The sequence below is a fragment of the Erpetoichthys calabaricus genome, chromosome 14 (genome assembly GCF_900747795.2).
Source record: "Erpetoichthys calabaricus chromosome 14, fErpCal1.3, whole genome shotgun sequence".
Classification (NCBI taxonomy): Eukaryota; Metazoa; Chordata; class Cladistia; order Polypteriformes; family Polypteridae; genus Erpetoichthys; species Erpetoichthys calabaricus.
Window position 1 is genome coordinate 62,970,125 of NC_041407.2, and position 15,164 is coordinate 62,985,288.

The 15,164-nt window shown below is 37.3% G+C and overlaps 1 protein-coding gene and 1 long non-coding RNA gene across 4 annotated transcripts in view; one reads left to right on the forward strand and one right to left on the reverse strand.

Annotated features, from left to right (window-relative positions):
- Nucleotides 1-891: 891 nt before the first annotated feature.
- On the reverse strand, nucleotides 892-2,739 carry LOC127525860 (uncharacterized). Its single transcript, XR_007933435.1, has 3 exons — nucleotides 2,651-2,739; nucleotides 2,070-2,229; nucleotides 892-1,543 (listed from the first exon to the last, which is right to left on the reverse strand). It is a non-coding gene; the product is annotated as an uncharacterized LOC127525860 (long non-coding RNA).
- Nucleotides 2,740-3,600: 861 nt separating this feature from the next.
- LOC114665160 (uncharacterized) overlaps nucleotides 3,601-15,164 on the forward strand; it is a 33,124-nt gene continuing 21,560 nt past the window's right edge. Inside the window, exons 1-4 of one of the 3 annotated variants that reach the window (XM_051918822.1) lie at nucleotides 3,602-3,945; nucleotides 5,402-5,477; nucleotides 8,939-10,185; nucleotides 11,400-11,497. In XM_051918822.1, coding sequence (XP_051774782.1) covers nucleotides 8,956-10,185; nucleotides 11,400-11,497 — 1,328 coding nt within the window. In that variant the 5' untranslated portion in view covers nucleotides 3,602-3,945; nucleotides 5,402-5,477; nucleotides 8,939-8,955. Of the gene's footprint in view, nucleotides 3,946-5,401; nucleotides 5,478-8,938; nucleotides 10,186-11,399; nucleotides 11,498-15,164 lie in introns of all 3 variants that reach the window. The other 2 variants (XM_051918824.1, XM_051918823.1) reach the window with 2 other exon arrangements.

The following is a 15,164-nucleotide window of genomic DNA, read 5'->3' on the forward strand; positions in this document are numbered from 1 at the left end:
AGGGCCTCCTCAGTGTCGTCTTTGTCCATTGACAGTAATGCAGGGAGTGAGATTCGCCCTCTGAACACAGAAATGTTCTCAGCACACCACTTCTGTGCCTCGGTGAAATGCTGAAGGATTCCATGCTGCTGTAATACATTATATTAAAAAAGAAAGAAAGGAAATTCTTTAAATGGTCATCATAAAGCTCATAGCCTTTTCCTCCACATTTACAAGGAATGTAAGGAAAGTAAAAAAAATAATGTACAGCAAATTTAATTTATTATACATTATTAACATTGCTGCTTTTGATCACAGATTCTACAAGTCTTCAATGTTTCTTACAATACACTATTATTAATACAGCACACAATGCATTTCAAATGTTTTAAGGCCTTTAAGAGTTGTACTAGTACTACAGTTTGTCAGAAGATACAAAACAGGCTTTTAGTCTTTTGGGCTTTGACTCCTACTGCTTAACGATAACAGTCGGCATCTGAGACAAGCATTAAGTCTTTTTATACATTTTATTCACTATACCACAGGCATTGTAAGCCAGCATCAACAAAATGTAATTTATCTTTCTTATGGAAGTTTATAAAATGATGTGTCTGTACCTGCTCATCAGTGCCCTGTGCTGGATGTTGGAGAAGGGACGCTGACGTTTCTTCTAAAAGAAAAAATCTGAAATCTGCAGAATGCAGTGCTATGGAACAGAATAGCAAGACATTTGTTCATTTCAGATGTAGTGCCAAGTCTTTACTCTGTCTTCTCATTAATGGCTCAATAAAGTCTAAACCTAAAAACATAGAAAATAATATTTACCTAAGGAAATGTTAAAAAAGAACGAAAAGAATAAGCACAAAAAATGACCCTGTCCTGGCTGTCCATTGTTTCTGTACCTTCTAATTTTTTGTTTGGTTCTTGGCCTTCATTTAGAAGGGCGTTTGCTCGCTCAGTCTGATGTGAGCAGTTACTTCAGTGATTTCAAAAAGAAGCACTAAGTTTATAATGGTAAACATTTGGACTATTCGTCTTTGATTTACAATATGGCTAAGTATATTTGCCATATTGCTGCAGAACTAAATTAGAGTTATTAAAGGAAATTTAAATTTCATTTATCCCTTGGTGCTGGAGTTCTCAAGTAACATTCTACACCAGCTCTTCCACAAAGCCAGCATGTCATTCTAAAGAGGACTGAGCAGAGTCACGTTGTTAAAAGGAGTTTAATGTTACAAAAATATTTATGCAAACCATTATAAACATACATTTAAATGATCTGGATTTTGAAAGGTGGGCATTTCTGGAACTTCAAAACCACTATGGACAGTATGTTGAAATTAAAAAAAAAACCAAATATAATAAAATAAGTTAAACATAACACAAATATCCAACACAAATTGTAGAAGGTGACAAAAATCGGAACCAGCAACCAGATATAATCCTCCCTCTACAAATACTACAATGAAAGAAGAGAGGACTAAAGTTGAGACATAACTCATTAAAATTGAAGGGGGCCTCGAGGATGAAATACAGAGACACCACAAAATGGTCCTTTGGAAACCTGGACACAACATTAAATACAGACATACAAAAAATGATAGTTACAATATGAAATGGTCATACCATCAACATGGAAATTCCACAGCCATGGCTATTCATTTGGCTTGGAAGGCCCTAATACATCCATCCATCCTTCATCCAACCCGCTATATATCCTAACTACAGGGTCACGGGGGTCTGCTGGAGCCAATCCCAGCCCACCGCAGGGCGCACACACACCAAGCACACACCAACACACCAAGCACACACTAGGGAGGCCCTAATACAAAGGGTAAAAAAATTTAATCAAAGAAAAATATTAAATACTGACATACAATAAACTGTTGACAATGACTTTTAAACAAAAACAACAATGGAATTGGCCACTTGGGACACACCCTGTGTTACATCTGTAAATAGTAAAACCTGCCAAACAACGGAAAATGCTCAGCTTTTTAACCTGTATTTAAAAAAGTTCCAGTTCAGAAATCTAAACGTCAGTATTGTTTGCAAGCACACAGTCTTAGCATACCCTGTATATATACTACCTGCATACTTGACAATGTGGCCTTCATGACTCTGAAGGTGACGTAGCAGGATGCTGTAGTCTCTGTGCTTTTTACAAAGAGGGCACTTGGATTCATTTGGATATTTAATCAATGTTATCAAAGTTGTTTTTATATTCTCTGCCTTTATGGTGAAATGTGACTGTGGAAATCAAGACAAAAATAATATGTAATACTAATTTGGCAGAAAGCGCTAACGTGCTTTTATAAATAGCTAACTTAACTAAGTTAAGATAAGATATTTAACATACGTTAATGACGACGATAAACATAAATACCTTTCATATTGTACACTAACATTGCAGATTCTCTACATAGCATCTCATAAATAAGTGAAAAAGTTAATATAGATGAAATAATACGGCAAATATTAAAAAGAAACAATACAAGAGGTAAAAAATAATTAAAACGATATGCTTAAAAATAGGATATGTCAGTAATGACGATAAACAGAGAACACTTGGATTCACTATACTGTATATAATCGTACATCTCATTAGTTTTGTTTAATGGATCTAAAGTTTCTTTAAATATACTAAGCTTTTTATTCTGTGAGTCCATACCTGGTTCTGTTGTGCCATTGTTCTGTGTCAGAAAACGTTTTCAGCTCCTTTTCTTTTTCGAATTGGAAAAACTGTACAGCAGCTCTTCTTCTCTTTCTACGGACTATAGGCAGTTGTGGGGCGGACTGTGCAAGGCAGGAGGCGTGGAAGGGCAGGGGCGTGGAAGGGCAGGGGCGTGGAAGGGCAAGTCTGCGACCTGCAGCCGGACCCTTCTCGCAAAAACGGCTCACTAATTAAGAAGATGGTTGGAATGAAAACCTGCAGCCACTGCGGCCCACCAGGACCGGAGTTGGACAACCCTGCTGTAGACGTTGAGCCTCCCCTTTCATATAACATTCAAAGAAAACATTTATCAGATTCTCTAGCATTTTTATTTATGTACATGATGTAGTACCTCATTTTTCTGGTTATGAACATGTAATTAAGAAAATGCTATGCAGTGCCAGGTAGTTTTTATGTGTCTCAAAGTATGATATTTTCACATGTAATGAATGCGTAATATGTTAATGGGTCCTTTTTACTCAAATGCATCGAAATTCATTCTTTGCACAAATGACAACATTACTGAATAAACTGGCTTCGATGTGTTTATGTGTGTGTGTTTTCACCCAGTGATGGCCTGGCCAGGGACAGTTCCTGCCTTGCACCAAATGCTTACTGGGATGGGCTCCAGCTTCTCTTGATCTTGCTCTGGATAGGCGGGTTTGGATAATGGATGGATGCAAGGATAAAACATAAAGTGTTACACATTGTTTTTGGAAAAAAAAAGGCAATAGACAAAACGTTTTAGTTTTATTCGTTGCAAAATGGGCGCAGTACGCAGAATTGTCCTCCAGAAGGGAGGTAAGTTTTTTTTTTTTTACAGAGGTGAGATAACTTTGGAATGTTGCGCTTTACATTTAAAGGTCTCCCTGTGCTTTCCGGGCTGCCTTTTAATTGCTGATACGGAGATCCCTTTAAATTCCTGTCTTCAGAAATTAGCAACAAGTGACCTTGGCCTTGGCGCTAGTCTAAAAATAAAGAAAGAAAAAAAATCTGGTAGTTCTGCCATTCTTAAGATACATACACACACGCTTTAAGCTGTAGTGCACAGCGTTCATTTTTAAAATCGACAATGAAGAGAGAAAACGCCTGTGACCGAAGCTACCATAGGGTGGTCAATAGCGTTGATGAACACTGGCCACACCCCGACGAGAAGCCCCCCCACCCCCTTCTTAAATTATTGCCGTAACGGTAACGTTGCCTTTCAACTTCCAAACGGAGTCGCTGGCAGTGTTTCGTTTCAGCGAACTACGGTAAGGGGCATTGAAGTTTGTCGCCCACCATGTTGTTCAGACCAACTTATTTCTGCAGTCCGGGCGATATTGGCTTCAACTGGTGCTAATGAACACGAGGGTGAAAAATTACACTGAAGAATATGGAGTGCGTTGCAAATAAAACCATTTAATGATCAGAATAGTGGTCTTGCTGCTTGGCTTGTGGCAAGCAAGTGCAGCGTCAGTTATATTGATGCTGTAGTGTTTCGTAGGCTATCTGTACTTCTTTGAGTTTACATCATCTCGGAGCAAATGAAGCAAAACTGAGATAACACACCGACGGTGACGTGTGTGTTTTTTCATCCCCTCACTCTCCTTCTCCAGCATTAAACTCTTGTCGGCCGTTGCGGATGTTGACAACGTAGTGCGCCCAAGAAATTCGAATGTTAAAGTATATAGTTTTTTTTTCTTTAATACGCCGTTTTTATTACTCGTGTGTCTTGTTCGGTTAGATGGTAGGCAGAAAATATATTCTCAAATCTGTTAAACATCTAAAATATCTAATTTGTTGCAGGTGCGCAGTGCGGCTGGCAGGCCTCTGTATCCCAAAAGGATATTCACCTGGCCGTAAATTAATCCATAAAATATCTACTAACCCTAAACAAACTCTAAGTATAGTAATTCGGGTAGTTTTACAATCTAGTTTGTGAAAAACTTAAGGCTTAGTAGGGTTAGTCGATGCGATGTAAGTATTCAGTAGGCTAAACGCGTACATTCCCTGGTCGTGCGAGTAATTAACGAGTGCCGCTGTTTTGTTTCCCTCGACAGTACGGTCGTTCAGTCATTCAAATTGAATGTCGGTTTCTTACGTTTTACTTGCCTGGTTGTAGATGTTGTCCCGCCCATCCAACCTCCGCCGGCATCAATTCGAATTCAAAAACCGTTCGTAACATGGTAGCTTATGTCGCCGCGAAAAGTAAAACATGTAGTGGTCTAGCAGACTGCTTGTAGATTTTTTTTTTGATACACGTTTATGGTGGACGATTACAGTATGTTGGAGTTTGGAACGTTTTAATTATTTTGCATGCTCGCTTTTTTTGTGAGGAATAATTTTGAAGGCCGGAGTATATTCCTGCGTCGTAAAAAGGACAAGTCGCTAAGGCCACCGCGTATTTTTGAGACGCCATCAAGTCAATAGTGGGTTGTGGGTGATCGGCACGATCCACGAATGCTCTGTGGAAATAATACGAGTATTGTGAAGCAAGGTCCTTAGCCATCCGACTACCCTGTACGCAATATTGGAGAGTGAAAAACTTGGTCTCACTTTGGAAAAATGCGTCTTTTAGAAGTGTTCAGTCTAGATGTACTTCAGCTTCAGGTATGCACACACATTTTAAGCAGCTACTTTGATTCCGTTAAATCGTAATGATATTGTGAAAGAGTGATTTTTATGACCGTAATTGATTTTGATAGTTCCTTATCTCTCTTTCCAAAGTACAGATATAAGCTGGCCTAACTGTTGTTTATACAAGGCTCCTTCTGAAACATTTATTCAAATTTGGATTTGAAAGGTAAGTGACATCTGTAAACTGCTTTGCAGTTACCAGCTTGGCAGACTTCTGTTTGAAGGTGTTTTTTTTCCTAGTGGTGGTCGGCATCTCAAATATTTAGTTGACATTGTATACTCGATAGACTGGCATCCCATTCAGGGTTGGATCCCTCCTTGTCCAGTATATTTAGGATCTGTGTGTTATATCCCCAAAGGATCTGAATAAGTGAGTTAGAATATTGATTGAGAGATAGAAAGGTACCTGACAGCTGTAATTTTCCATCTGTCTTCCAAATTTTAAATGGCAAACATCTCTACCAGAGCCCCATTTGAACAGAGAAACTCTTGGGTTTGTAATTGCAATAATGCTGAGCAGTATTGGCCAGAGTTATAATTCCTTAGCATACACATCCTTGGAATGAGTGCTAAACCCCATGGTCACAACCACCGAGAAGCCATGCGCTGGATGTTGTTGTTTTTTTTTTTTTTTTTCTTCTTTTAGTAATAAAGTTTCATATTTTTATAAGTATTAATGAAAACCGATCCTACTGTTGAATTTAAGTTTGGGAATTGGTAAAGTGATAATTTTTTTAAAGGTGAGATGAAACCTTAGGATTATATTCATATTGACATTCGAAAGAACAAAAAGTTTGTGACATATGAGAATGGGAAGTATACTGAATGTAAGCTGCACATTCACTGTTGACTGACTGTGTCAAGTTCCTGTTTAAACTCTAAGTATATTTGTGAGAACTGGTTTGTGATCCCTTATTATATAATTATGTAAAATTGCAAGGCAACTTAACTGCCAGCAGCAGGTAGTGTTGTGTAGCTGTTTCCATTGACCCTTTAGCTAACAGTTCCATTTCCTGTAAATTCCCCTGTCTTAGTTAAGTGAGTTTTTTTTTTTATTTTTATACAGGTTGACAATAATTGTTAATAGATTCGTTCTGCATATATACACATTCAGGATACCAATCTTCACATGAGTGAAAACCTGAAACAGTCATCTACATATTTTAGTTCAAAATAAATCTTAACAGAATGAAAGTGAATTATGCCATTTGAACTTGCATTACTGACAGGTTCTTTTTGACTAAAATAATTGTTTCACGTTTATCTCCTTTTCCCTCTGAGTAACTGAAAAGATGCAGTAAATAGTCTTTTTGCTCACTATTTATTTTCCTTCTTGGGATAGAAAAATATGGAGGAAATGTCCGTAATTGGTGTAATGGTAGATGGGGGTTGTTCACGTCCAGACAACGGTGGTTCTGATAGGTAGGTCTGCATTTGTGATGCTACAGAACTGTTTGAGTGTGAAACTCCTAGAAAATGTGCTTCTGTGTCTTGGAATGGCATACATTTACTTCAAAAGGCCATTTCTAGCCATACACTAATTAATATAAAAATATATATAAATATAATATAAAAATATTCAGGAGCATTTCTGTGGCTTGTACTTTTTATTGGATTTCAAAAATATCCATCAATTTAATTTAAAATAAAAAGTAATTATTAAAATAGCTTGTGCAATTTGCAGGTGACATTAAAATAGAGAAATGGCAGGCATTAAGAAAATAGAAAAAAAATCAAAAACACCTACACATGCTTCAGAACTAGGCAAACACTTAGAATGTACAGTTTAATGTAGAAACTTACAAAATGCTACACGTCGGCAAAAGGAATGGCAATTATAAATAAAAGATAATATTCGCTGTCTTACAGGAAGCAAATTCAGAAAAGCATTTATGTTGACACAAAGCTTTCATTGTCTAAACCGGGTCCAGAAACAATTTTAAAAGGCAAATAAAATGTTAGGTTATATCGCAAAACTTGAGGGATGTTAGACTATATAATGGACTACTGAGACTGCATTTGGAATAATTTTGTGCAGTTCTGATCACCACACTCCAAAAGTTCAACAGAACTTGAACAGAGAAGAGAAACCAAGTGCATCCCAGGACTTGAGGACATGTCATGCTCTGATAGACCTAGAGAATTAAACCTGTTCACTCTCCAGCAGAAGAGACTGCATGGGGAACTGATCCAGGTCTTCAACTTTGTTTGAAGCATTGATAATGTAGATACAGTAGAATTCTTTCAGCTTAACGGTGAATCACATACTCTGATACCTGTGCAAATTAAGTAGAATAGCTTTTAGGACTGAAGCCAGGAAGCACCTCTTTACTCAGATATGTTTAAGTCTGGAACATACTATGGAGACATGAAGTTAAAGCAGAAACCTTTACAACCTTTAAGAAGGATATGTTGGGACAACTTTATTAGCTAAACAGATGAACTTGGTGGACTGAGTGGTCTACTCTCATTTGTCACTTTCTCTAATTGCAGTGGTGTTTAATGAGTTTCATTAACATTACAGTAATTTGAAGAAATATTCAAAAAGAAGTAAACAAGTGTTTTCACTCGAATGTGATGAAAGATTACATATGTTGAAAGCCAATGCATTCTTCTATGTAATGTATTGTTAAATGTCTTGTGTGTGTAGTTCCAAATGTCTTCACTTTAGTTCCATCATGACTGACTTTTTTTTCTGGCACGTTGCGGTTAGCATTTTAGCTTGATGCATTTTAATAGGAACTATTTGGCTATGCTCTTTCCTAGCTAGCAGTATATGTAAGTTATATCAATGTTGAAAGCTTATTATAAACCATAACCACTGATAAAACATAAGTGATTTTTTATGATCTGGTTAGTCAGTAAAGATTCATGAGTTTCAAAGCAAGAGGAAATTCAATACTGTATTATAAAGGTGGTACAAGCAAATGGACCGATGGTGTGCAATTCTGTGGGGGTTTTTCTTTCATTCTTAATTGCATATTGTTGAACTGTTTCTAGTTCCAGCTCCAGTTCACTTTCTACCTCTGTATTAATATGCAGCATTTTTCCTGATGGGTGGCGCAGTGGGTAGCGCTGCTGCCTCGCAGTTAGGAGACCCGGGTTCGCTTCCCGGGTCCTCCCTGCGTGGAGTTTGCATGTTCTCCCCGTGTCTGCATGGGTTTCCTCCCACAGTCCAAAGACATGCAGGTTAGGTGGATTGGTGATTCTAAATTGGCCCTAGTGTGTGCTTGGTGTGTGGGTGTGTTTGTGTGTGTCCTGCGGTAGGTTGGCACCCTGCCCAGGATTGGTTCCTGCCTTGTGCCCTGTGTTGGCTGGGTTTGGCTCCAGCAGACCCCCGTGACCCTGTGTTCGGATTCAGCGGGTTGGAAAATGGATGGATTTTCATGATTGTTTTTGGATGTTGGCATAGTGTTTTTATGTTACATTCATAATGTAAATGTTGATTAGTACATTGGAAATGTGTTGGCAGGGTTTTCAGTGGTGTAAAAAGTAGCACTTTTTTAAGAAAAATATCCTTAGTATCATGTACTGTATACACATGTTCATAATCAAATTTTCTTGAAAGTTTCCACTTTTAGTTCATTAAAATGCTTTAGACAATAAATTAATTTTTTGTTTCTTTAGGACAAGTACTCAAAACAATGGACGAAGAACAGATTCTTCCCTCTTTTCCTAAGTACAGAAGGCTGGATGAAACAGGCAACTTAAAGTTTGGCTCTCTAAGTATGACAGGGAAAGCTTATGGAACTTTTTTATTTGAAACAAGAAATGGCAGCTATGATTCTGCTTTTCAGAAGTCCCCTTCCAACACAATTGAAAATTTGAAATATAGCACTTCTGCCAGTAGAAAAAGGCGACTTGATGATTCTGTTTTAGATGAATCAATTAATTCTCCTTTAACCAAAGAGATTTTATCACCGCCCTGTTTTAGTTCTCCAAAAAATCCAGATAAAGTTATTCCTTTCTCTCCTGATTTGGCCTGTGTTTTGGATTCATTTGAATCTTTGTCAGAGGAGAATAAACATGACACAGATTTATCAGACAAAAATCTTAAAAATGGATTTTTAAATATAAAAACGTTAACTCAAATAGCTCCGAAAGATAATGTAAATTTACTAATAAGTAGAGAGTGCAGAGTAAATGTTTGTTGTGCAGCGTTAGGAAATAAAAATAGTGAATTAAATAAACCCAGTGAAAACCTGGTCAAAAATTTATTTCACACGGTGTCAGCTGTTAGTCCAGAACCAGAACTGCATTTTGAAAATGAGATTGATCAGTTTGTGTCTATTAACCCTACTATTGATGATGCTAATGAAAGCATAGAAGAGTTTATAGAAAGTTGTTGCAGTTTTTTTGAAGAAAGCTTAAATAATGCAGTTAATGATAATGAGAAAGACTCCTCTAATGAAGTTGTTTGTCAGATAGAAAGTAAAGACGAGGATCCGTTAGGTGAACAGGGACAGGGCTGTATAGAACATAATAAAGCACATAATGAAAATAATAGAGTGAGTCAGTCATTACCTCCTATCAATCAAGAAAATGGAGATGTTGAGAAAGTTCTTGAAAAAAGCAACATTGCTAAAACTGCAAGTAAGTCTGTTGATATACCTTCTAGTGTACTAAAATTGGATTCTGCAGAAGCATCTAATGGTGCAATTCCTGAATCACAGTTGCCAAAATCAGAATGCAAGGCTTCTTTGCGGGATGATAATGACATATTGGAAATCCCTGAAGAAGAGCACTTAATAAATAAGTGTAATGGTGTACCAGAACCTGGAGATCACCTTCACCTGGAGAATCAACATCCTTCTGATTTTTTTCACTTGAAGAACAACCTCATATGCAATGAAGTTAAAGAGCGCCAATCTGAGGTAAAAGTTTGTAGTATTTTTTTTTTTGCTGAGAAGGTCAGACATTCTGTTTTGGCAAAATTATGCTGTTATATATAATGCACATATATTATTGTTCCTGGAAAGAGAGCCGACAGACACTTTACCTCATGATATCATGTATAAACCTGTATTAAATGCTTCCTATACTCCTTCCCTCTCCTGTTTAAAAAGAGTATTAGAACGTACACAAAAGTCTTCCTAACAGTTAGCAAGCATCTTTGTATAATTAAGGTAACACTGATCCTTGCACTGTTTTTGGCCTTCTGATTTGCTATACCTTTTATGTCTTCTGAGTTTGTGAGGCACCTTTTAGTTTACAAGTGATTTATTTTCTTAGAGCAGCTCTTCCTTGTTAAAAGGTTCAAATGTGGTTCTCCCCACATATGTAAAAATTGAAATATATAGAGGTCCTGGGTGAGTGTTCCTTACATGTCTTCAGTGTTTAATAAAAATATATGTATATGTTAGTGTCACAGTGACAATAAATGTACAGGATGAATCAAAATTATGTTAACGTTTGAATGGCAGAAACAATTTTTTCACAGAACATATTTCATATGTGCAAGTTGATTTACAGGAATGTCTCAACCTGTTCTCCATCATGTTCAACACATGTACCATATGTGGCACATACATTGTATACAAGTATATACATAGCAGTACCATTAGTGTTAACATAATTTTGACTCGCCTTGTATTTTCCTGTCATTGTACATAATTTAAAAAAAAAAACGTAAAAGGGCACAGGAGGTATTGTCCAAATAGTTACTTTAGTTTTCAGTTTGAGAAATTCAATTTTGATGTAGTTCAAAAGTGAAGAGCACATTGATGTTGGAGTTAAGTTGGTGATTGGGCTAAATTATGTCTATTATAAGTAAAACATCTATTCTTCCCCCAATTGCTTCTGGTGTGTGTTTTTTGATGTTTTAGTTGATTACTTGATATATGGTTAGTGTTAGTGAAATTATGCTGTTTCTAATTTTCCCTGAGAAAGCTGATTTGCAATTTGTGTGAAAACAGATTGAAGTTGTCCTCATGATTGTTGTGTACACCATGCACAACAGTGTTTAATAGGACAGAAGTGTACAGTAACCTTTCAGAAAACTATTTATAAAATGCCAAAGTTATTACTGAGCAAAGCTGTTTAAGTAGAACTGTTTATATATTTAATTTGTTACCTGTGTGTTTGTTAGGTGAAATCTGTCACGAAAACTAAGACGAAGAACTTGCCTGCTGGAAATATTGAGAACAAAGAAAAAATGAAATTGTGCAGCATTCTGGCAAAAGAAAGGTAGATCAAATGTATAATGCTTTCTGAAACTTAAGACTTTTTCACCAGAAAGTACTTTGTTCACCAACCATAAAGTAAAAAGCATTGAACACACTGTACTTAGTGAATCTCCAATATTAGATTGTCTAAATTTGAAGAATTTTCTAGCAGCATATAGAATCTGATTACTTTTTTTTATTGGCAAAATGGGTATTGGAGTTCTGTGATGTAAAATCTACATATACAGTACGTGAATCAGCATGATAACTTTGTTTCTTTTGCATTTTAGGTGATGATTTTAGTAAACCCAAAATTCTATATGTTCATGTTCAGTGACATTTTTAACTTGTGATGTGTATTTTTCAAATTTTGTATTTACAGTAGATATTATTCCAAAGTTAAGCAAATATTCCAGGAAAATATTTTGGTGAGTAGTTTTTTTTGCAAAATGATGAGGATTTTTGTATTCCTGATCAGAGGGACTGCAGTAATTTTTCATAAAGGAAATTGTCTGAGATGAATCTTTTACCTTCCTGTTAATACTAGGGGGCTCCGCCCCCTGCTCGCTTCGCTCGCCAACCCCTGGTGTTGGGAATGACAAAGAGCGTGATGTATGAATGAGATATAGAATAGTGTGACGGTGTAGATGATGCAAATAGAAAGCAAACAATAAAGTGTGTGGCACAGTGTAAAGGTTTATTTGAAAATTTCTTTGTACACTCCGTTTAAGTGTAAAAGGTAATTCCAGGTCAGAACTTGTAAGGTCAATGAAGATGGCTATTGTTGTGATCAGAGTCAAGTTTGTCAGAGCTTAGAAAGAGTTGTGTCTCTCCAGGAAGTAATGGAATGACTTGGGTATTTATGTTTTCCACATTAATATTTTTTGGACATAATATAGTGCGTTGTGTTAAAAGGGGCATTTGGTCTAATGAGATTGCTGTTCCAAATCTGTCTGTAACTAAGTCGTCGCAGATAAAGGCTTGAGGAATTGTAATAATATGTGGCTGAAGTCCATCTGTATTGGTGAGTGTACAATCAGTTGTAATAAGCAATTGTTATGATCTGGTTCTGGACATCGTATCTTTTTTACTAACTATCTTTTGAAAGCAATGCCAATTGTCTGCGTATTTTAAGGTGCACTGAACAATAGCTGAGCGCATGGCATCTGGAAGAATAGCTAATCACTGTCTTAAATCTCCTCCTTATAAAAGTACCTTTCCTCCAAAGCGAATATTATTATTCATAAACGTTTGTAGAAGTTTATGAATGGCGTTGAGTAAGTGACTTCATGCCATTGTACATTCATCAATAATTAACATTTTTTCAAGACGGATGTCACGTGCAGTGCCACCGTTAATGTTCATAGTGGATACCGATTTGTAGGATCTAATGCAGTTGATAAAGATTTCACTTTCAGGTACATCGTTAGTTAGAAGCTTCTGTAGATATTCATGATATGAATGTAAAGAAGGCAGTCTAATTTGACCCTTTTGACAACAACATGTAAATGTATTACTTGTATTGCCAGTTGTTTCTTCAGGGAAGTGAACTGAATGACAGTGATTGCAAATGACATTCATTAATCCGAATGAATTTTCCTGGTGTATGTTTTGCTTGTGCCGTTTGAGAGGCGCGTTGTTGCATGTGTAGTATTTGGGACGTGTTGTTTTGGAGCTGTAATCGATTTGCCTGTGCTGTGTGAGAAGCCCGTTGTAGCCTTCCTTGCCGTTAACGTATGTTTGAGACGGGAGGTGTTTCGTTTTGAATCCGTGCCTGTTGCGATGCAGCACTTTGATTGATAGATTGCGTCATGTGGATCTAGGATGTAGATTTGTGCATATTTGCGTTGTTGATTTGTTTCAGGGTGCACTGTTCCAATGCGATGCAGTATTTGTGCACATATGGGAAAGCAGTATGGGCCATTGTCTTTTGGTGGCCTGATATTTACTCCGGTAGATGCAAAAGCAAATGAACTATTGTAGGATCTAATGCAGTTCATAAAGTTTTTACTTTTAGGTACATCGTTTGTTAGAAGCTTTAGTTGAGCTTTGCGTTTTTGGAGTCGAGACATTTTTTCTTTTAGAAATATGGATAAGTAATAAGGAGTATTGCACTCACTGTTAATATGGAGCCTTTTCTGCGGTTGAACGGTTAATAGTGCCTTATTGTAATGAGATCCACCTATGCTGCATAGCCGTCTATTTTGTTGTTTCTTTCGTGTTCGTGTGTTTGTTCCTGTTTTCCTTTTCGTTTTGTACCCGTGACAGTGTATTCATGACTTGTTTCTTTCTCAGCATGCGAAATATGGATAAGTAATAAGGAGGATCGCACTCACTGTTAATACAGTGGTGTGAAAAACTATTTGCCCCCTTCCTGATTTCTTATTCTTTTGCATGTTTGTCACACAAAATGTTTCTGATCATCAAACACATTTAACCATTAGTCAAATATAACACAAGTAAACACAAAATGCAGTTTTTAAATGATGGTGTTTATTATTTAGGGAGAAAAAAAATCCAAACCTACATGGCCCTGTGTGAAAAAGTAATTGCCCCCTTGTTAAAAAATAACCTAACTGTGGTGTATCACACCTGAGTTCAATTTCCGTAGCCACCCCCAGGCCTGATTACTGCCACACCCGTTTCAATCAAGAAATCACTTAAATAGGAGCTGCCTGACACAGAGAAGTAGACCAAAAGCACCTCAAAAGCTAGACATCATGCCAAGATCCAAAGAAATTCAGGAACAAATGAGAACAGAAGTAATTGAGATCTATCAGTCTGGTAAAGGTTATAAAGCCATTTCTAAAGCTTTGGGACTCCAGCGAACCACAGTGAGAGCCATTATCCACAAATGGCAAAAACATGGAACAGTGGTGAACCTTCCCAGGAGTGGCCGGCCGACCAAAATGACCCCAAGAGCGCAGAGACGACTCATCCGAGAGATCACAAAAGACCCCAGGACAACGTCTAAAGAACTGCAGGCCTCACTTGTCTCAATTAAGGTCAGTGTTCACGACTCCACCATAAGAAAGAGACTGGGCAAAAACGGCCTGCATGGCAGATTTCCAAGACGCAAACCACGGTTAAGCAAAAAGAACATTAGGGCTCGTCTCAGTTTTGCTAAGAAACATCTCAATGATTGCCAAGACTTTTGGGAAAATACCTTGTGGACTGATGAGTCAAAAGTTGAACTTTTTGGAAGGCAAATGTCCCGTTACATCTGGCGTAAAAGGAACACAGCATTTCAGAAAAAGAACATCATACCAACAGTAAAATATGGTGGTGGTAGTGTGATGGTCTGGGGTTGTTTTGCTGCTTCAGGACCTGGAAGGCTTGCTGTGATAGATGGAACCATGAATTCTACTGTCTACCAAAAAATCCTGAAGGAGAATGTCCGGCCATCTGTTCGTCAACTCAAGCTGAAGCGATCTTGGGTGCTGCAACAGGACAATGACCCAAAACACACCTGCAAATCCACCTCTGAATGGCTGAAGAAAAACAAAATTAAGACTTTGGAGTGGCCTAGTCAAAGTCCTGACCTGAATCCAATTGAGATGCTATGGCATGACCTTAAAAAGGCGGTTCATGCTAGAAAACCCTCAAATAAAGCTGAATTACAACAATTTTGCAAAGATGAGTGGGCCAAAATTCCTCCAGAGCGCTGTAAAAGACTCATTGCAAGTTAT